General features: G+C 46.2%; 1 protein-coding gene across 1 annotated transcript in view; it reads right to left on the bottom strand.

Moving 5' to 3' along the window:
• Nucleotides 1-23702, bottom strand: part of LNX2 (ligand of numb-protein X 2) — a 203224-nt gene that overhangs the window by 136490 nt on the left and 43032 nt on the right. Inside the window, exon 4 of the mRNA XM_085621630.1 lies at nt 2357-2556. Within this exon, the coding sequence (XP_085477756.1) occupies nt 2357-2556 (200 nt within the window). The remainder of the gene's footprint in view (nt 1-2356; nt 2557-23702) is intronic.

Genomic DNA, 23702 nt, shown 5'->3' on the forward strand with positions numbered 1-23702 from the left:
ATTTAGGTGTGAATAGGCCCTAGGGAGGGGGTAACGTTCTGGTTTGGGTTAGAGAGGCTCTGCTGAGCGGGTTCTATCTGATCCGAAAACCCAAGCAGAACAGCCGTCCAGCAGAATAATAATATTCAATGCACAAACTGACCCACAATGTAGATTGCAGAACTCATGTGCTACTGCTAAAATACACAGTACGACAGCTGGTTATACAATCAGGGTTAATTAAAAAAAATAATTATGAGTACAGGAAGTGGTACTAGAGGGCTACTCTTTTGCATGCTCTACCATTTTCTTGTGAATCAGCCCCAAAAAGCACAACTCCCCATTAGAACAAGCATTTGCAATGCAATAGGTCTAGCATTTACGCGAGTTTGAGCTATTGGCATTGTAAATGACAATGCCTTTTATTTATGTTTTGGTTTTTAAAAAATAAATAAAAGCCATTGTCATTTACAATGCCAATTGCTCAAACTCGCGTAAATGTGAGTCCTATTGCATTGCAAATGCTTGTTATGTTTAGGTAGCGTATCACTGGAAAATGAATGTGCCTTAAGGCGCTTTAAGACGTAGCCATATTCCCCTAAATTGGCGATGGATATGTTAGTCTTTGGGAGCTTTCTATGCGCTGCACCTGGGGAGAGAGTGGTGATGGGAAAATAGTGCGAGATTCACAAGCCCCAACCGGTACCAGGTTAAACAACAACTTGGAACCCTCGTTAGTGATGGTACCTGACTAGGGAACCAGTTATGGTTTCTTCATTTAACCTCTCAGAGTCCACATTGAGAGTTTGACCCGCCGGTTCGCGCAGATCAAATTGTGCAGAACCAGTGTAAGTGTCAGTGGGGGGGGGGGGCAGGAATTACAGTGCGTCGTGCTGATCACCGCACTGTGTGAGACTGAGACTAAGAGTCGCTGTGGTTTGAGGAGACTTCCGGGCAATCCACTGGTGTCAGTCACATGTTAGGTGCCATGAAGCCCCAGCCTCCGAGCCGCACCAGTCCACCCTGGTGCCTGCTGGCTCTCTTCCATGTAGGGGCCTTCCTTGAAAAGGCTGCCGCCTTAACCCAGAGAAAAGAAGGCTCTGCGCCCCTCAGGCAGTGCAGAGCAGGCGGTTAAGTGTGTGTGTGTGGGGGGGACACTTTGTTTTAGGTGTGTGTCGGAGGTAGAGATGTGTTTAAAAGCTACACATCTCAGGCAGGAGTCGTGACAGGTCAACGTGACCTCGCCCTGTCCAAGGAGGCTGCAGTCACCCCACACTGGGCTGGGGGCCGACAGCAGACGTGCTGAGTCAGCCGTGTTGCCAAACATGGCCATACATAAGGAATTTGTATGCGTTTTCGCAGCTTCCTTCAGGACAGGAGGTCACCGGCCGAGTGCCACTCACGGCAGCAGCTGTTCTTGCCACGGAGCTACTCCTTCAAATGGCGCCGCTCAGCTGTTTTAATATTCAGTTTCTGGCAGGACAGAAGTCCCTCCAGGTGGCTCAGCGAAGCGGTGGCGTGAGGCTCTAAGGTATCGGTACATTAAAAAAAACAAGCTAGTGCGGTGTGTCCGTGGGTTAATGAGCCTGTAGCAGAAGCATGTGAGCACCCTGCAAGCTACCGGCTCAACAGCTACGTTTCGGGCACGTCTACCCTTGCAAAGTAACCATTTAAAAAACAGAAGGCACTGAAAGGCGGGCGGCTGTCTGGACGAAGGCTTTCCTCTTGCGTGCCTTCTAATTAAAGTGGCAAGCGACAAGCAAACCTAGCAAATGTGAGCAGATTATTTAAAAGATTGCAGTGGCCAAAAGAAGGTACAAAGCGTGCCATGCACACGTTGTGCTCAAACAATGCGAGCTGACGCAAGCTGTACATTTGCACATTGCCTGTCCGGGCGCATGCACATCCGCCGAAAAACCGATGACAATAGATCTCGCCAAGGCGAGCAGCGCATGCGCTGCGTCGCTAGTCGAGACCTAACAAAGATGGCATTGGGCTGTCCCCATGCGCGTGCATTTGAATTTGTAATCAATTCAACATGTGCACGCGTACGGCGGGACAAAAAATGCAGGCGCGTATGGACAGCCCGACGCCATCTTTGTCCCTCCGTACGCGTGCACATGTTGAATTGATTACAAAAAGCCCTCACATGGCGGGAGCAGCGCTGTGCGCTACTAACGCCAGACAAGACCTAAAAAGTGCCAAAAGGGCACAGTAGTTTCTTTTTGTACTAACTGTATCTAAGTATACCCTGAATATTCTCAATTTATTCCCATTTTAGATGGTTTGTGACCAGTTCACAAAGACACAGATATACTGGATGAGCACATACAGGCTGGAGTAAGTTGTCTGGCAATGACGGATAGCGAATCCATACCTGAAGTATCTGGTCCCCAGCAAGGAGTCTGCCATCCCGGGCGATAACCCCATCTCGATAGACTTCTTGAATGACGATGTTTATCAAGGGTGTTTCGTTGCCGCCCACTATGCTAATTCCCAAATCTCTGTGAGAGGCCGCACGTGGAATTTCTACAGTAGTAATCTCTCCTTCAGGCAGGCTCGCAGGCTGTTGTGAGGCTGTAAGTTTGAGACAATGTCAAAAGAGTATGTATACACAATCTAAAGCAAATAAAAGACACATCGATTGGACTGTGTTCGTAGCATTCAGGGCAACAAAGTTGTAATAAAAAGAGCAACACCCTGGCAAGATCTTTACCTCTTCCTCCCATTTATTTTTCGTCGATGAGATTCATACACTCAGGAAAAGGGGATTCAAAATTACAACAAATATTGAACAGTCTAAACTCGTGCATTTTGTACTTAATATTCATGTGATATATTAAAATGCATGTGTGAAGCGTGTGAATGCTTATCTCAAATTAAACTACAAAGCAATAGCATTAGAGACAAAATAGACCACGAATGAGTAAGAAAATAACAATGATTTAGAGAAGTATGAGATTTAGTGCCCATGTAACAGTAACTAAATAGTGAATGTGTGTGTTTGAGGAATGGGGCAGATAAAGAATGTTTTTTTATTATACATAAAGTGAGAGAAATTACCCTCCGCCTCATGGTACAGTTCCCATCTTTGTTGAAATCCCCTTGTCAATTTAAAAGGCAGGCAAGGCCTACTATTCAGAGGATAAACTTGATTACTAAGGGCCTAATGACTAGTTCTGAGGACCACAGGACCGCCGAACCCATGGTGGTGGTCCACCTGCAGTATTACGACTACGGTGGTGGGACAGCCACATGACCACCGCAACTGCCGGGGATCTCTGATCCCATGGAGGAGGCGCGGTGGTGTGAGGTTGTGATATGTTGGCGTTGTTGCTGTGGCACCTATAAACATATTACGAGATTCCTCACTGTGACCCTTTTCATGGCGGTGAGTCCCCCATGAAAAGGAAACTAAGCCTCTGTGAACGGGGATGCATTCAGGGAGGCCCATGTTGTGCGCCCTCTATATTTGCACCACCTGTACCTGCACAGACAAAATGCACAAGATTGTACATTTCTGTTTGTGCAGGAATGGGCTGCAGCGCTCCTACACCGCCGGACTGCCACCATGGGACCGCCCACCAGGATTACAACTCGTAATCTGGTGGGCAGACTGACCATGGGTTTGGCGGTCTTGGAGTGGGGCACTGGTGTGGCGGCCCACTTCAAGACCGTCAAACTTGTAATCATTCCCTAAATCCTGGAGGAAGTAAGGTACAATATTGCATGCAACACATTCAACATAGTTTCCTCATTCTACAGACCCTAAGAAAGTAATACCTACTGCTTACAACATCATAAATGAACACTTTTGACAACAAAACATTGCAGGCAGCACCACACATTTGCTGCAAACACAAAAAGATTTAGCATCAAATGGTGAATGGAAGCTTCAAGGTGCTACAAAAAGGCACCTCTTTTCCCAAATTTACAGCATTGCGTTGGGATGAATGTACAATAAAAGACTACTCACCCATATTCTCTCCTGACAGGAATGTACCTCTTTACTCTTTATTGTTTAGTTATACATTAGTGATGGATGATCCAACTTTAATTCCTAATCAGGCTGTAAAGCAACAGAGTATCACCTTAGTATCCACTGACGTGAGGGCTATGGCAGCCGGAGCAGACTCCGCTACAATGGCAATCAGAACTTCCACTGCGGATCATGTAAAAAATCCAAGGCAAGATATTTCTACTGAAGTTCTGAGCCAAGGGGGAAACAGCCCTTGGACGACCATCCCATCATCTAGAAAAATAAAGCCATTAGCCACCAAACAATTCACATTGAAGAATCTGCACAAGCTAGCGTCATGCACACTATCACTGACATGCCGTCAACAAGTCCAAAGGGGTTCAGTACCGTATTCAACCCGTCTCTTACACCTGCAATTTCTGTTTCAGACCGCAATATGCTTACAGGAAGCTTCTCTACACACCAGCAATCGGGCCGCTTCAACTTTGAGCTTAGTAGGAGCAGCCTCTGATTGGCCTAGTACTCTCTTGGAACCCAGGCTAACCCATCACACTTCCCTAAATCTGGCAAACAATTCGCCTGCAAGCCCTTCGTGATGGCCGGTCATACACAAGGCAACCACAAGCACCTACAGCCTGCACACTATTCTACCCAGAATATAAGTCGAAAGGCACGTTTGATATCCTATATCTGGGAAACATCCTGAAGTTACTTCAAGCGATAGGCTTGATGGAAGAAGTCACATCGCACAAGATTGTTTCTGTTGAGTTTATCCCCCCAGCGCACGGCCAGACAAACAAATCAACCAAGGTCATGTGGCGATCTACGGAGATAGCCTCCAACATCCTGAGATACAGGGCCATTTTCAAGCAGTGGGGTATTTCCATCACTCCCAGAAAGGAATGGAGCTCTCCACACATCCTTGACAGTTTGCCGGACGCGGCGAGTCCAAGATTGGTTTACTCAGTCCCCAAAGGCGCCCTAAGTAAAACCCCGGTTTCTAGCTCAAGGGACCTAAATGGTGACCACAAAATTCAACCTGCGGGTCCTGTAGAAGCAGACAACTGGGCATATCTGTCTGGGAAGTTGAACTCAACTCGATTAATCAGGTGACAAAGCAAAACAAAGCAACAGAAAGCCCACTCAAGATATGCTCCTGGAACGTCAACGGTCTGGCAAATAAACTGAGTGATAAGGGTACGGTATCCTGCTGGAAGAGACATGGCTTCAGGCGGCATACCGGCTTGAAGGGTATATAAACCATTATATTCCTGCAACCAAACAAAGGAACTTCGGCCGCAAAGGTGGAGGTCTTGCAATCAATGTGTTGACCAATAGCGCAATTCGCACTTGGGAACAAGCGAGCTACACCTCAGGGCTTCAAGTAGTCGGCACCACACTCAGAACTGCCAGTCAAGGAGCATAATTCTGATAAATGTCTACATTCGTCCAAATTCAAGCTCAAGGTCAGCGTTTACCAAGGAACTGACTACCCCAGTGCTAAACCATAGATCAGAAAATCCCAGCACAGATATCTTAATTTCAGGAGACTTTAACATGTGGCTAATGACTGATCTTCCTGCTAACAAGATAACGCAGCTACAAGAAGGCGACTGAGCAATACCACCTCAGGACCGCCCCGGGTGGGCCAAAGATGACCCAAGAGGATGGGACCTTCAAGGAAACTTGGAACACCTTGGATTAAGAGCCCTTAATGGCGATTTCATCCTGACAAGCCACCTGGCCTTTCATACTTAACTGACATTGGGGCCACCTTGATTGACTATTCCTTTCTCAGTCTTCCTCTGCTGAATTAAATCACTGCTGTCGGCTTCGGTGAAAAAATGGACAGTGACCACTGCCCCCAAAGCTCACCCTCAACATTCAGCGGACCCAACACAACACTGTAGCAGACCGAGGTTTTGAAATCCACACCATCAATGTAAAACGCATCAAGTGAATCATCAACAGCCTCCCACTTTGGCCGCTGAAGCCAAACAATTATTAGTCAACATCCATGAAATAAAGGGAGATCTAATCCTCAGCTGGTCAATGTTTGCCGAAAAATTGGCGACCGTTTCTCAAAACCGGCACAGTGCAAAGCTAGGCCAACTGCCTCACAAGGGGAAGGTTTCAGTCATCTGATAAGGTCTGCCAAAAAAAGCATCAATCTGCTGTGGAGAAAACTCAAAACGTCACCAAAATAATAAGCAAATTAAGAGAGACGCGAAGACAGCTACAGGAGGCTAAGCGCGAACACCGAAGAAACACCTTGGGCTAAACTTTTGTATGACATAAGGACAAACAACTCAGCAAAGTTTTGGCGTACCATAAATGGTCTAGGGGTGCTCTTCCTAAGGGCGGCCTCCTCCTACATTTTGTAGCCTGAGTGGTACCTCTTTCTGTATGATCATTTTAATGCCCAATCATTGCTAGATCAAATTCATGTGCTGGTGGAAGACTCCGCCGGCAGTACTGTCCGGGAAGCTCAAACCATAATCCACGACCTGTTAACCCTCAGGCTCCACTTCTCATAGGCCTCAATCCAAAAACAAATTGCAAAGGGACGGAGCTCCTGGCCTAGGTGGAATACCACCTGCCGTATTCAAGTAGGATCCAGTTTTCTGGGCCACCCAACTAGCCCCGCTTTACCTATCCATATTAAAAAAGAACTCCGTCCCTTCCGTATGGCGTGGCTCGATCCTTGCTCCGATTTTCAAGGGTGGTGACAAAAAGCTCCTGGGAATTACCGCAAGAGTGCCCTAATTAATAATGCAGCAAAGTATTTTGCAGGCGTGCTGCTGGACTCTTTATGATCATGGGCTGAAACAAATCAAATCAATACACCAAATCAAACTGGATTTATAAGTCATACCGGGACAGCAGTGAATCTCATTGCACTCTCTCTTTTGATCAATCAGACCAATCCAAAACCCGTCCCGTATACATGGGGCTTATAGAGAGTAAATCTGCTTTCGTCAGGGTTGATAGAGGGAAGCTCTGGCAGAAACTCACCCTACTCAACATTCCCTACACCCTGCTCAGGGCTTTGCAGCTTCTACTCCATGACACATGGGTCAGAATTAAAATCGGAGATGGATCGCGTCTGTCACGGCCTATAACCACCACGCAAGGCCTCAAGCAAGGCTGCGTTCTTGCGCCTAAGCTTTTTAACTTATTCCTATCCGACTTGCCACTGGTCCTCAATTCAGTAAACTCGCACTCACCCAAATTGGGCGGTCTCCGCCTCTCTAATCTACTCTTCGCAGACGATCTGGTCCTCATCAGCACGACAATGATTGGCTGGCAATGTCATTTGGACACAACCCCCACATACTCCGATAGGAATGGGTTGCTGATAAATGAAAATAAAACCAAGATCCTTGTTCGAACAGCTAGTACCAATAAGCTAACATGGTCTCTACACTAGGAACAAATTAGATGCCACTAACTGCCACAAGTATTTAGACGTCCTTTTCAATGATAACAGAAGATATGCAAGCCAGTTGACAGAATTAAAAAACAGAAAGGTAACTCACTGTCGTTCGCTCTTAGATCTGCATACAAAAAATTAAATGGCCTCACTTTTACACCGATTCTTCAGGTAGCTCAGGTGAAGGTTCTCCCAACCTTAACATATGGGTGTGAGGCACTGAAAGGGCAGGATAGTGGGTCACTGGACAAAATACAAAAATCTACAGAACGTTTTTCCAGTTTCCATCCCCACATCTCCAGTCCAAATAAGACTGGAATTCCGTATCTGTAGACAGGCGCTGGCTCGCATGGCAGCCTTTGCTATAAGCTGCCCTAAGCTTAGGGTCTCCAAAGAAGGCACCCTGGCCCACAACATATGGATCTATTTGGATACAAACCACAGGTCTAAGGGAAACCACCATCTGACCCAAGCCCTCAGCACACTTGTTTGGCACCCTCTTGGTAATTATACAACAGGAACTTAAAAGGGTAGCAAAAATTAATATGAGAGCTTTCTTCAATAGAAGACAGGGCCAGCTCTCTGCACAGAATCATGGTTACATGACCTTATGCACTTTCAAACAACTAATACCCCAGTGCTACCTAAATAACCCCTACAAGAAAAGGAATAAGCTCAGTTTATAAAGCTGAGAATGGGGTCATCCCCATCACCTGTCATCTCCCAATATGGAAAAGGGGTGCTGCTCAGGAAACGTGTCGGCTCTATAATCAACATAAAGAGGACATTACACACGTATTATGCCTGGGCCCCACCCTTCTAGAGGAAAGAAGGGCTCTGCTACAAAGGGGCTAATTAGCTAAAGACATAAGATCCTGCAGTGGAATGGTCCTGGCCTGCTTCGATCCCTCGAACACCTCCCTGAACTGCGCTTTGGTCAGATTCATGGATTGCTTTTCCAAGAAGACAGAGGGGATGACAGGTGAATGCGACAGGCAGACAGATAATTTGACCACTACTGGGCCCTCGCCATCGAACCCTCCCCCTCACTGATACCACCACCTTTCTGCCTATTGATCAACAGACATGTTTTAGTCCACTAAAACGATTTCAGCATATCCGGAGCAAATTTGTTTGCACATATTCTCCATATAATTATGACCCCCTCCTCCTTCACAATAATAATGCTAACTCCCTGCCTCCTATGCAAGGTTGCAGCTTTCACTTAGTACTATCGTGTTAGGAGGGTGTAATAGAGGCTTTTATGACACACTGACTTTTAACTTTCAATGTTTTAAGCTTGCATTTTAAAGAATTTATTAAATATGTATGCCGAGACTTGATGGCACTGTCTTCAATTGCAAATGTTTTATTAATCATGCAATAGTCGTATTTCACTTATTTCACTTCCACTAGTTATATACATTGTGTTTTTAACCTTTTTTCAGTCGCTTCAATTTGATGTTGTAGTCCCTCATTCCCTCAACTTTCTTTATTTTTTTATCATTAGCTTTATTCTGATTAATCTTTTATTCTTATTGGGGTAAACTCCGTACACCTCATGTTTCTCTTCCGAATCCACTTTTTTGGTTACACCCTTTTGTCCTCTGTCTCCTTTGGATTTATATTATCTTTTTTTCAGCTTTTCCTTTCGTGTATCATGGGGTGGGGTTGGTGCTTTTTCCCCTCTTCCCTCCCCTCTTTTCCCCCCTGTTTCTCAAACGCTTCTCCATAAGTTTGCTGATTTATGATTTTTTTACCCTTTTAATATTTTGTAGTTTGATTGAAGTAACACTTTAAAAATTTAACTTGCTAATTTGAGATTTATGAATTTAGAAGTGTTGGGTAATACCCCTGAATTGCCTAAGATATTGACTTGGCTCCTTAGCTACATTACAGGGTCACAAATGTGCTTCCTTCCTCCTGCATACCAACTGGTTGGGTTCTATAGGTCCATAGCCAAATCCATCCACGAGGCACCCTTCACCATTTAATCAAGGTGAGCGAATCAATACATTTTTGGTGCTGGAGAGGAAGCTAAGTCACAAGGTCAAGATTGAGGCAATGGCCTGGGAACGCCTGCTCTGCCCTCAATGTGACAGCACAAAAGAGAAATTCCTAAATATATCCAGGAATACAGGAGCTATTTCCCTAGTCCAGGTTTGGTGGGGAAGTGGCCAGGATGATTGTGCTATGACATCCCTGTCATACAGGATACGAATGGTGTACTGCAGGAGATAGCACACATAACCTGTACCAATTCTTACTGTCCTTACTCTTGCAGTGGATTTGAGTGGAGATGGCCTTTTCTCGGTCTCTTATAACTCGGGCTTTCGGAATCACTGCACTCTCAGTGGCTTTAAACTATTTTTTCAAAAATCGCTGTTGCAGGAGAAGGCGTACAAATATTTTAAATTGTCTGAAGCAACAATCTCAAGACTTCATGTGGCAGAACCAGGAAAGGCTATTCTCTTCATCTTCACTGTGGTATTTCTAGTGCATATGCCGCTTTTTCACAACTCCTTCTATGCAGTTAAAGTGTGAGTTCATGCTTGATGACTCCATAACACATGCCTCCCACCCTACTCTTTTACGTTCCTTACACACCTCATCTCTCAGTTCCAATGCACTCGGATGCAATGACAGATAGAATGTAGCCCTAGCCGAGTCCAGGAAGCCGGATGGGTTTGGTAATAGCATGGCATCTAATGGGCAAAGAGTAATGGAGAAACCACTGGGTGAACAACGTTTCTTATTTGAAGTACAGCCCTCGTCTGTTGCTAATTCTTGGGGCACAAATACCAAAAGCTAGACATGCGGGGTGCCAAGAAGGCTTTAGAATTTATGGCTTGCTAGTAGGTAAGTGTTTTATGTCTCTCTACTCTACTTTTAAATTTAGGCACAGATTTTTTATATGGCTTCTAATTAGCACCACACATTTTTTACAAATAAGAGATGAGAGTGGCAAAGAAATTTGCTGAGGACCATAAACAGTGGTCATGTTGGGAGCTAGGATTAGAACCTAAATATTCAGATGTCGCATCTCCAACATAACTATGAAATCATATACCCTCCCAATTTTCAATTAAAAAATACTGCATCTGCTTTTCTAGAAGGGTCGAGTAAACCATTCTAGAAATCAAGCTAGGTGACATAATAAATACCACACAGAAGCTCCATGAAATGGGGTTAGAACAAATTTATCTTGAAAACTGGAAGCACTGATCCCTTAAAAATAGGCAGTCGGTCACACAGTTCTGCAGCATATAGTGAACTCCTGAATAAGAGAAGTGTAGACCAGCTAGCTATCCTGCAGGTGTAGTATATCTAAAACTTCCTCTTATCAGGATTGCCATACATTTGTAATCCACTTGAGCTGTGTCTAGAAGACTCAGTAAATAATACAAAGAAACAGAAAAAACATACAATGCCCATAAGCAAAAGGAATTGAGACATATAAAGAAGCAGTTAAAAAAGGATATGACCCTATGATAAATACTGGTAAGCCTTGAGTGGTCCAACTCAGGTAAAGAAACTCTCCTTACTTCAGTGGCAGTGCCCTTGAGCAAGGACACAAAAAATCAGCACAAAGGTCCCGATTCACAGAACTAACTTAAGACAAAATCCTAAACTTACTACTTTTGGTATTCACAGAAGGCATTTAGTAGTAGTAAAGTTAGGATTTTGTCCTAAGTCTGTCCTAAGTCTGTCCTAAGTCTGTCCTATGTCTGTCCTACATCTGTCCTACGTCTGTCTTACGTCTGTCTTACGTCTGTCCTAAGTCTGTCCTAAGTCTGTCCTAAGTCTGTCCTAAGTCTGTCTTACGTTTGTCTTACGTTTGTCTTAAGTTTGTGTTAAGTTTGTCTTAAATCTGTCTTAAGTTTGTCTTAAGTCTGTCTTAAGTCTGTCCTACTACTTTTGGTATTCACAGAAGGCATTTAGTAGTAGTAAAGTTAGGATTTTGTCTTAAGTTTGACTTAAGACAGACTTAAGACAGACTTAAGACAGACTTAAGTCAGACTTAAGACAGGCTTAAGACAGGCTTAAGACAGGCTTAAGTCAGACTTAAGACAGGCTTAAGACAGGCTTAAGACAAACTTAGAACAGACTTAAGACAGTACTATCTAACAAAGATGGCACTAGTTTCAAACCATCAGAGAGAATGACACAGAGAAAAACATAACGCTAGTACACCTCACAATAAGTTTAATACCTACACTGGAAAATGCATACTAAGAGTTGGATTCTAAAGGCACTGGATAAAGGCTTTATTAGGACAAAGAACAAAAGCACAAACTGGTTTTATAGAAAGGAGAAGCAGAAAGGCCAGCAACTAATAACCACCTCTGGAAGTGAACCATCATTTTACATAACAGAGAACACAAGAGTCAATCAATCAAGGGTCTCAAGGTGCTAGGGAGGGTGGGGTGGGAGTGCAGGTTCCAGTCCATCAAGGAGGGCGTCTGTCGAAGAGCCAGGTCTTGAGGTTTCTCGCGAAGATGGGGAGCAAAGTTGTCTGTCTGAGGTGGAGCGGAAGGGTGTTCCAGGCTCTGACAGCGAGGAAGGAGAAGGAGCGGCCTCCCGATCTGGTCTTTCTGGTGGGGGGGACCACAGCGTAGGAGAGCTGGGCTGATCGTAGGGTCCTTTGGGGTGCGTGGAATTTGAGTCGGCTGTTTAGATATGCTGGTCCGGTGTCATGGAGTGGCTTGTGTGTGTGGGTGAGAATCTTGAAGATGATTCTAGCCTTGATGGGGAGCCAGTGGAGTGCGCGCAGGTGCTGGGAGATGTGGCAGTGTCTTGGCAGGTTGAGGACCAATCTTGTGGCGGCGTTCTGGATGTTTTGTGGGTGAGGTTTTTGCGTAGAGTGCGTTGCCGTAGTCTAGTCTGCTGTTGACAAGGGCGTGAGTGACGATCTTTCTGTGCTCGAGGGGGATCCATTTGAAGGTCTTAGAAAGGGTGTGGAAGTAGGAGGATGCTACGGAGTTGATCTGACGGTCCATTTTGAGCTCGGTGTCCAGGATGATTCCAAGGTTGCGTGCATGGTCAGTGGGGGTGGGTGGGCTTCGGAGGGTGGGGGGCCACCAGGTTTCGTTCCAGGCATTGGGGTTTGGGCCCAAGATGAGTATTTCTGTTTTGCCGGTGTCGAGAAGTAGGCAGCTGCTTTTCATCCATTTGGCGACGGCTTCCATGCCTTCTTGAAAGTTGTGTCTGGCGGTGTTGGGTTTGTTGGATAAGGAGAGGATGAGTTGGGTGCCGTCTGCGTATGACACAATGTGGAGTCCGTAGGTTCTGACAATGGGGAGAGCGGAGCCATGTAGACGTTAAAGAGCGTGGGGCTGAGGGTGGACCCCTGGTGGACTCCGCAGGTGGTAGGTGTAGGGTAGAGTATGACTGAACGTATCACTGTGAAGGCAAACAGGAAAAATATTCTCCTCTTCATTCCTAGGGAATACTGTTGATATATTAATTTCACTGATATTGATAGAAATAAGTTGAACTGTCTAAGAATCTATATTGAACAGTCTAAATAGCAAAAAAAATAAATTAGTCTTTTTAGCATAAGTAGATCATAATATCATGGATGATTGATGAAAATGGCCACCTTTTGTGTCCCATTTCCCCAGATTTTGTGTCTTTTGTAGCTGGACCTGGTTGCTGGCCATAGGACTCTTCTCCCTTTACTCTTGTTAACCAGTGGTAATGCGCTTATACTCTCCCTTTTAAACATGATAACATTAGTATATCCCTCATTTGCACATTTAATTTGCTTGTAAGTCCCTGCTATATGTTACAATGTGTTACTTAGAGCCTGTAAATTAAATGCTAATATAAAACATGTCTGCAGGTCTGTCATTGTAGCCTGGATGGGCAGGTTTTTTTTTTGTTTCAACTCCTAACAGAAGTAAAAAGTGAAGAAATTAGTTTTTGAGTGTAGTTTGTCAATCCAGAGATTAATGCTTAACATAAGCCTTTTGCTAGGCCTAAACCTTCCCTTTAGGTACTTATAAACCACACCCTAAATATCCATATGGAAGGCTGCATGGTATTTAAAAAGTAAGACATTTGTTCCTATGTTTTACATGCCCTGGCAATAAAAAATCTCAAAAATCGTTTTTCACTGCTACAATACAATACAATATATAAACATTTATAAAGCGCATCAGCTACCTCAAACCGAGGTGTCCCGGCGCTAGCAAAGTCAAGCAAGACATGAGAGGGTGGGGGGTGAATATGGCAGAGGAAAGGGCAAGGTACTTTCCTGACTAGCCTAGGCTAAAGCGCCATGTCTTTAAAACTTTCCTGAACTCCCCTTCAAACGGAATTAGTCAAAGTCTATCAGGTAGGGGGTTCCATAATCTGGTTGATACCACTGAAAAGGCCCTGCCCCCAAAGCAAGATTTCGCAAATTGAGGAACGCACAGCAGATTCTGTGAATTAGATCTTAAAAAGCGCGTTTGCTGATAAGGGCGGATGCATTATTTAATATAGTTGGAGCAGCTGCCTCTCTGGGCCCTGAACGCAATTGTCAAGGCCTTGAATTCTATCCGGTTCACAACCGGCAACCAATGGAGCTGTTTGATTTGCGGGGAGATATTTTGTCTAAAAGGCACTCTTCTAAACAATCTCGCAGCCGCATTCTGCACCATCTGCAATCTCTTTATCAGATATGCCGGAAGACCAAGATATATAATATTAGCATAATCTAGCCTTAAGGTCACGGTAGCATGAACAACTGATTTTCGACAGCTCTCGGGATTAATACAAGAATTTCCTCAGCCCTTTCAGAATGCCAAAGCAGGAAGATGTAATAGACCGTCTTTGGGTCGCAAAGGTCAGATCAGAATCCTATTTTACGCCCAGACTTTTTGCCGTAGAAGACGGGCAGGGTGGGGAGCCCATTTCCTCCGGCCACCATAGACAAGGCAACGGTGGAAAGATCTTGCCAAAGAACAAGACCTCGGTTTTCTCTGCATTCACTTTTAGCTTAATATTATTCATCCAGCTGGAGACATCACACAGGCAGCCCCTAAACCTTGTAAAGGAGTTTGTCGACTGGTCTTTAAAAGAAAACACCAGCTGTATGTCGTCTGCATAGAAGATAGTTTTGATTCCCCATTTCGAAATCAGCGCACATAGTGGAGCCAGATAGATATTAAAAAGTAGGGGGCTCAGTGCCAAGCTCTGCGGTACCCCACACCAGAGGGGTTTAGCTTCTGATTTAAAAGGGTGCAAAATGCCTCTTTGTGTGTGGTCGCTGAGATAGGACTTTATCCAGGCGAGTGCCGTCCCCTTCACTCCCACCCACTTCAGTCTAGCCAGCAATATTGGGTGATCCACCGGATCAAAAGCGCCAGACATGTCCATCAGTACTAGCATAGCTGAGGCTCCTACATCCACCTCCATTCTCATAGATTTGGCCACCTCCAGCAAAGCAGCCTCAGTGCTAAAGCCCGCCCGGAAGCCAGACTGTGTTTCATGCAGAATATCACTGCTGGCGATAAAGTTACTGAGTTGATGTTGGACCAGTTTTTCCAACACCTTTGCCGGTGCCGGGAGAAGAGAAATTGGGCGATAGTTGTTTAAATCCACCGGGTCAGCATTAGGCTTTTTTAGAAGGGGTAGGAGGATAGCATGTTTCCATGACTCTGGGAAGATACCAGTGGTAAGTGAATTGTTCCATATATGATTGAGGGAAGGATTGAGAGCATAGGCAAGAGCTTCCCACAACTTGGGGGGGCATGGGTCTTCTGGGTACCCTGACTTACATTTCAGAATTCCCCCCTAAGATTCCTGAAGTGAAATGGGGAGAAATACAGGCAAGGATGCTTCCCCAGCATGGCTATCCTCAACTACAGACTCAATGGTATCCCGCTTAGACGAGAAGGCATTGTATACCTTATGTATTTTATCCTCAAAGAAATCTGACACTTTTGCACATAGTCAAGGTGATGAAGGTATCTTACTTTCTAGCGCTGTGGGTTTTGTGAAGGAGCTGACTATCTTAAAGATTTCTTTGCTAGAATTATCTGCCATGTTGATACGCTTCACAAAATGGTCCCTTCTTGCGACTTTCATGGCCTTATGAAGGTCTTTTAAGGCTTCCCTATAGGTTCTTTTGGCCATTGGAAAGTAAGTTTTCCTCCAAAGACGCTCTTTGCGTTTACAATTGCTCTTGACCATTCTCAGCTCCTCGTGAACTAAACTGGGGTGGCATGTTGAGCAAAAGAATGATGGATTTAACCCAGATCTCTTGAATGGGGGTGAATATTTTGATTTGTTCGGCATTCCATCCATCAGTTGTGTGTCTTTTGCTTTCTCGCCCTAAGTGCGCCAGGTATGCCCAGACGTGGGTCCTAGGCTCACCGTGCAACTGGGATCGAGCTATCTTGGCTGAAGACGGGTGAAACCCCAAAACCAGTCCTAGGAAGCTTGTTTCCGGTCCAGGGATGACCTGGCTTGGCAGTTCGGACTGGACTGTTCCCATGAGGCACAGGGTCAAGACTGATTTGCATATGGCCAGGTCTAAACTCGGGTGGCATGGTGAGCAAAGGAATGATGGATTTAACCCAGATCTCTTGAATGGGGGTGAATGTTTTGATTTGTTCTGCATTCCATCCATCACTTGTGTGTCTTTTGCTTTCTCATCCTAAGTGTGCCAGGTATGCCGAGACGTGGGTCCTGGGCTCACTGTGCCACTGGAATCAAGCTATCCTCACTGAAGAGGAGTGAAACCCCGAAACCGGTCCTAGGATGCTTGTTTCCAGTCCAGGGAGGACCTGGCTTTGCAGTTCGGACTGGAATATTCCCATGAGGCACAGGGTCAAGACTGATTTGCATATGGCCAGGTCTAAACTAGGGTGGCATGGTGAGCAAAAGAATGATGGATTTAACCCAGATCTCTTGAATGGGGGTGAATGTTTTGATCTGTTCTGCATTCCGTCCATCAATTGTGTGTCTTTTGCCTCCGTGAACCATGGCGCCGATGGGGCACTTCTGGAAGAGCTGACTGGTCTAGCTGGAGATAGGTTGTCCAAAGTCCCAGAGATCCACGCACCCAAAGCCATAGCATGCTTATTAGGGTCGTTGGACCATTGGGGTTGGCTGTCCAGCAATACTGGGCCTAAGGAGACCGGAGACTATTTCTTCCAGTTACTTTTTAGTGTTTTTAGTGTTTTTTCTTTACATTGAGGTATTGCTTTGCTACATGAAAATGGGATCAAGAAGTGATCTGTCCAGATCTGTCATTGTGGGGGCTCGACAACCAAGGAAGAAATGCTGGAAAACACCAGGTCAAGTGTATTACCAGAACAATGGGTGGGGGACCTTACGTGCTGCGTACGATTGGCTCCCTCCAGTGACATCAATAACTGTGCTGCTTGAGTACACTTCACATCAGAAATGTGGAGATTAAAATCTCCTAAGGCCAAGTAGTTTTTATATTGCAAATACTTCTGTGCAATAAAGTTGCAAAGGTCTCACGTGAGACAGGGGGCATCTTGGGGGTCTGTAGATAAGTAGTCCAGCAACAGATGACATAGGACCAGTTTTAATACAAAAATGGAGTCCTTCGATCTTGCCAAGGTTAAAAAGCTCCGTGGTTGTAATGTCACAGGAGTCTCTCACAATAATTGCAACCCCGCCGCCCCTTTTAGCTCCTGGTCTATTTGCACAACAAACTTTGAAGCCTGGCAGGATGGCTAGTGCTAAAACGGGTTTAGACTCCTCCTTTAAATGGGTTTCGGTAAGGAACATCATCCCCAGCCATTATTAGACGGCCTCCTCCCATCCAACCAGATGGGAGGAGGCATCGCCATCATCCACAGGAACACCATCCGTCTCACGACCAGCACCGACAACACCCTGACCACCGCCGAACACCTGCATTTCCAGATCCACACCGACCCCAAGACCACCCTCAGAGGCACCCTGATCTACCGACCCCCTGGACCACGCACGCAATTCAGCGAGGACATCGCCGACTTCGTCAGCCCGCATGCCCTCCCCTCCGCTGACTACATCCTCCTGGGAGACCTCAACTTCCATCTGGAGAACAACAACGACCACAACACCAGCGCCCTGCTCGACAACCTCGCCAACCTGGGACTCAAGCAACTGGTGTCCACCCCCACCCACCTCGCCGGACACACACTCGACGCCGTCTTCTCATCCAGCACAGACATCGACTTCAGCCACGCCACAGAGCTTCATTGGACGGACCACAGCTGCGTCCACTTCACCTTCAAGAGAACGACGACCCACCAACACCAGCAACACACCGCCCGCAGAAGCTGGAACAAGATCACAGCAGACCAGCTCGCAACCTCCCTGAGCCAACACCCTCCGGCCAGCTCAGCGAACCCCAGCCAGGCCGCCGATAACATCACGAAGTGGATCAGCAACTGCGCGGACGAGCTCGCCCCGCTGAGGACCCCGCCCAACAGACCCGGCAGCAAGAAGGCCCCATGGTTCACCGACGAACTCAAGAGCTCCAAGAAGAACTGCCGAGCCCTCGAGAAAGTCTGGAAAAGGGACCCGACACCGGACAACAGGACCTCCTACAAACTGGCCACCCGGAAACACCACCAGCTGATCCGCGCCGCCAAAAGAACAGCATTCAAGGACCGGCTGGACAACAACGCACACAACAGCAAGGAACTCTTCAACATCGTGAAAGAGCTCTCCAACCCCAACGCAGGAAACAACGACATCACCCCATCACAAGACCTCTGCAACTCCCTCGCCTCATACTTCCACAACAAGATCACGGACATACACAGCAGTTTCTACAACCAACCAACGCACACCACGGCCGACCAGCCACCCCCCCCCCACCACCACCCTCCACGCCTGGACCCCGATCAGCACAGAAGACACCATCCGCACGATGAACTCCATCCACTCCGGATCACCAACCGACCCCTGCCCTCACCACGTCTTCAACAAGGCCGACGCTGTCATCGCACCCCACCTGAGAGACATCATCAACACATCCTTCGACACCGCCATCTTCCCTGAAAGCTGGAAACACGCCGAACTCAGCGCTCTACTCAAGAAACCAACAGCGGACCCCACCGACCTCAAGAACTACCGCCCCATCTCGCTTCTCCCGTTTCCAGCCAAAATCATCGAGAAGACCGTCAACAAGCAGATGGCCGCCTTCCTCGAGACGAACGGATCCCTCGACCCCTCACAGTCCGGCTTCCGAGCCAAACACAGCACCGAGACCGCCCTCATCGCCGCCACAGATGACATCCGAGCCCTGATGGACAACGGAGAAACAGCGGCCCTCATCCTCCTAGACCTCTCCGCGGCATTCGACACGGTCTGCCACCGCACCCTAATACGGCGCCTCAGCAACATCGGAATCCAGGACAAGGCGCTGGAATGGATCATCTCCTTCCTCAACGGAAGAACACAGCGAGTCCGCCTACCACCGTACAAGTCAGAGGCCTCCGAAGTCATCTGCGGCGTCCCCCAAGGATCATCCCTGAGCCCCACCCTCTTCAACGTCTACATGAGCCCCCTCGCGGCCATCGTACGCAAACACCACCTCAGCATCATCTCCTACGCCGACGACGCACAGCTGATCCTCTCCCTGACCAACGACCCCGCCGCCGCCAGAGCCAACCTGCACGAAGGGATGAAAGAGGTAGCCGAGTGGATGACGACCAGCCGCCTGAAACTGAACTCGGACAAGACGGAAGTCCTCATCCTGGGCCCTTCACCCTCCGCCTGGGACGACTCCTGGTGGCCCCCCGCCCTGGGCACCGCACCCAAACCAACTGACCATGCACGAAACCTGGGCTTCATCCTGGACTCCTCCCTCTCCATGACCAGACAAGTCAACAGCGTCTCCTCGGCGTGCTTCAACATCCTACGCATGCTACGGAAGATCTTCTGGTGGATCCCCACAGAGACCAGGAAGACCGTCACCCAGGCCCTCGTCACCAGCCGACTGGACTACGGCAACGCCCTCTACGCCGGGACCACCGCCAAGCTCCAGAAGAGACTCCAGCGGATCCAAAACGCCTCAGCCAGACTCATCCTCGACATCCCACGATCCAGCCACATCTCCGGACATCTGAGAGGCCTTCACTGGCTCCCCGTCAACAAGAGAATCACATTCCGCCTCCTCACCCACGCACACAAAGCCCTACACGACCAAGGCCCGAGCTACCTCAACAGCCGAGTCAACTTCTACGCTCCCAAACGCCACCTCCGATCAGCTAACCACGCCCTCGCCGCTGTCCCCCGCATCCGAAGAGCGACTACAGGAGGAAGATCCTTCTCCTACCTGGCCGCCAAGACCTGGAACTCCCTCCCGTCCGACCTGCGCCTGACCCAAGACCACCTCTCCTTCAGGAAGAAGCTGAAGACCTGGCTGTTCGAGCAGTAGCGGCACCACCCCTCCCCAGCGCCTTGAGACCCTACGGGTATGTAGCGCGCTCTATAAGTGTCACTGATTGATTGATTGATTGATTAGACAGGGACAGCCATACGTCCTCGGAGTGTTTAGTGAGAGACCTACAGTTCATAAGGCAGGCTCTCAGCCTGTCTTATGAATGCTTTAACTCTAAATGAATAGGCATAGCTCGTGTATTAACGAGAGTTCCCTCAGAAGGCCCAATAGCAAAGTTACAGTGAGCGCAGACAGATGGCAAAGCTGCATTAGCTAAATCAGTAGCACAACAGTCAGGGTGTATCACCTTCCTCAGATGCATTAGGAATTCCCCGGTCAGATAAGACGGCTTACTATTTATATAACGGGCATCATGGCTAGCGCTGGCCGCGATCCGGACGCGAACGGGCACAGACGGGCTTGCCTTTGAAGCGCCTTTGGGGCGCCGGGGGCGAGACCGCTGGGCGCCGGCTGCGTGTCTGTGCAGTCTTTGCTTTAATGTGTTTATTGCCAGAAATGAGCCGGAAGAGAAAGCCCACTGGGCGGAGCCACGTCCCTCTGATCAAACGACTACACAGTTGTGTCGGAACGGGGACCGGCAAAGTGCTAAGTGCTCAAGGTAGGTAATACAGTACAAGTAAAAACAATAATGACAAATTTTAAAATTGCTACAAGGCTGGCTCTCCCATAGAAAATCACTGTGTTACAATTTAGACCATATATTGCATAGCTTCAGTTTGGAAATTGGTAGAACAATAATTCAAGGACTCAAACTAACATTCAACTGAAAATCCAATATAATAATCAGGTCTAATTTTTGAATTACTATTTTGAAAAAGCCACTTTTAAAAAGTTTGCATTTTCCTGCCTAAGCCTTTCTGCCAGTTTTTAGTGTCACCTGTTTGTTAATGTCTCTCCTGTGATGAGGTGAGTATTGCTCCCAGATAATGGACAAAGGGCTTATGTGTGGGAGATGCTTTTCTCTCTGACAGGATGGCCGGTGTGGCCGTGCACAGAAACTTAATTGCAGGTCTGGTATTGCAGCCTAAGTGGACAGTTTTAAATTGCCATTTCTACCTGGCATAATAAACCTTTTGCCAAACCTAAACCGTCCCTTTTGATACTTACAATTCACATCTAAGATAGGCCCCTAAATGCCCAGGATGCAGGTATTTAGAAAGTAGGACATGTGTACGTAGGTTAAAATGTCCTGGCACTGAAAAATCTCCTTATGTTTTCCAGCTTGGCAAGGCTAGGTCTTCCATAGAAAAGCAATGTGTGACACTATAAACCGTATAATACATAACTTCTGCCAGTGTTCAGTGTTACCTGATTGCTAATGGCTCTCTGGTTGTGAGATGGTGGGCAAAGGGCTTAGGTGAGTGGAGATGCTTTTTCCTCTGACAGGGTGACCTTTTGGGCTGTGCCCAGGAACTTAATCACACTTTTACAGTTACCTACCCTTTCACAAGCAGATGTAACACAGACCTAGGACTGCCCCCTTCACTGTCCTGCTAGCCAACCCGGTACCAGTTCCAGTTAAAGGAGGTCTGTCCAGAGAACTGGTTTTGGGTGACCACAAGGGAGGGTTTGTCCATTATCAGACCCACACCTCTGGGTGATCTCAGAGAGCTCTGACCAGGGGAAGAAAGGTTCTGCCAAGTTGAATTTATGTAGAGGAGGGCACTTTGGAATAGCTTACTGTTAAACGCGCAGAACATGCTGCAAAAGTGAGTTGGGTCACCCCTGGGAGCATTACCCTGTTGGTTAGGGAGGGTCCAGGAGTTCCCCCCACCCACAGGCAGGTACTGGGCATAAGTATGGCACCCCAATACCCCCTTCACAACAGTCCCGAACCTGTGAAGAATCAGAGAATTCAAACCCGAATCGCACAGTACACAAAATGAAAAAGTACTGCCAGAATACAATAACTTTATGGTTGCCATTAACCAATGCTACGCCCCTTAGGCAGGGAAGACATATTCAGTGTACAAGAACATTTTGTCCTGTTTTTATTTTGGAATGCCTTCAGCTCTGATTGAGATAAAGCGGTTTACATTTTAAAGGAGATTCCCACAAACTGACCACCAAAGAGAAATACCTAAGGTGAAAGCTGAATATCAGCTAAACAAGTTTAACTACAACAAAGGTGCAAGGGAGCTCATAATAACTCATCTTAACAGACTATGACTAAGAAAACAACACTAATCAGAGGCTAAAATGTGACACTCTGGAGTACAAGTTACAACTCAAGATGTGTAGGTTCCCCCATATAAGAAAAGTACAAAAGAAAAGTAGATCAACCAAGTTTCCAGTGTTAAAGAAGGGGAACAACCTTTACAACGCAACTTTTACAACGCACTACCGTTACAACGAAACTGTTACAACGCGAGTGCATTGACAACGCAGGACATTACAACGCAAGTCTTTACATCGACTTGCACTAGATGGCGTGCTAACATTAAAAATAGTGTAGTTTACTATTCCAACACCTTCCCTACTGTTACGTGGACTGGAGTTGGAATAGTAAATTACACTTTTTTAATGTTAGCACGCCATCTAGTGCAAGTCGATGTAAAGACTTGCGTTGTAATGTCCTGCGTTGTCGATGCACTCGCGTTGTAAAAATTTCGTTGTAACAGAATGCGTTGTAACAGCATGCGTTGTAACGTCATACATCCGTTAAAGAAATGACTTAGAAAGAAATAGCTATAGATTAAATCTATAGAGAATGTAAACAAATACTAGAGGAATTACACATAAAAGTCTGGAATAAGGCTTATAAAATAGTCAAGAGGTGTGTGATTGAACAGTAAACTTAAAAATGTATCAGTGGATTAAAAGCAATAAAATCAAGGGTTCACGCAAAAACTTAAATATTAAAGCAGATGAAGGATGTTCATTATTCAAACAACAGATGCAGAAGAAAGATGGGAAACTCTACCTTCTATGCTTTTCCAGAGTCATGATTATTTTCAGTGAAAAAAGAGAGTATGGTCAAATGCTTTAAGGAAAACTTAAGAGGGAATTTAAAATACTTAAGTAAGACAGACACATTAAACTAGAACTACAATGGTAATTAAATTCTACCCTTAAATAGGCTTTTACAAGGCTCCTTATAAACATGCACACATCGGAAACAACAATTGGGGTACACCCTGCAATTTCAAACTTCTGCTAGATTTCTTAGAAGGAAAGAAACCCTTTAAAATGATGTGATAGGTCGAGTTTCCATATACCCATATGTTCCGATTCTGGATCACCTATGTCATATCTAAGAGAAGGGAAGCATTCCTCCATAATGGCGCACACTCCAGCTTTTGAAGACCTCTCATCATATGCGATCATTGAGCATACATTGGAAACATTAGGGCTACTTAGGGGCCCCTGAGGATATGCTAGAAACATTTGAAAGACTTTGGGACAATATGTGGATGAGGTTAACTTCCTGAGCAAAGTTATAAATGGATGAAAGGACAAAAAGTCATTGCTAGAGAATCATATCAGCAGCAAAGGAAACCTCCACTCATAAGAATATGTTAAGATGTTGCTTTGTGCTAAGTAGTGAATGATGGAATATTTCAATGTTTTTTTTATTTTACTCATACTTTTTATATTTTCCATTGAATATTTTTTTTTCTCTCTGAATATATTTTGTTTCTCTCTGTGTAATACTCAACCTCCAAGTTAAAAAAGGGAAAAATAAAACATCTTTCCGAATCAGGTCTCGATAATCACATCTAGATTTGGGGTATGACAAACTGATTGAAAAACATGTTGGAAGTTGAACACATGGTTCTTTAATTTCTGCTTTTCTGTGTTTTTTACTTTTCATGTTAAGGCACACTGGAGGTGGTTAGCCTAGGTTAGCGATGAGTATTTTGAACGAGCCCATTTCAGTTATATTACAA

The sequence above is a fragment of the Triturus cristatus genome, chromosome 8 (genome assembly GCF_964204655.1).
Source record: "Triturus cristatus chromosome 8, aTriCri1.1, whole genome shotgun sequence".
Lineage (NCBI taxonomy): Eukaryota > Metazoa > Chordata > Amphibia > Caudata > Salamandridae > Triturus > Triturus cristatus.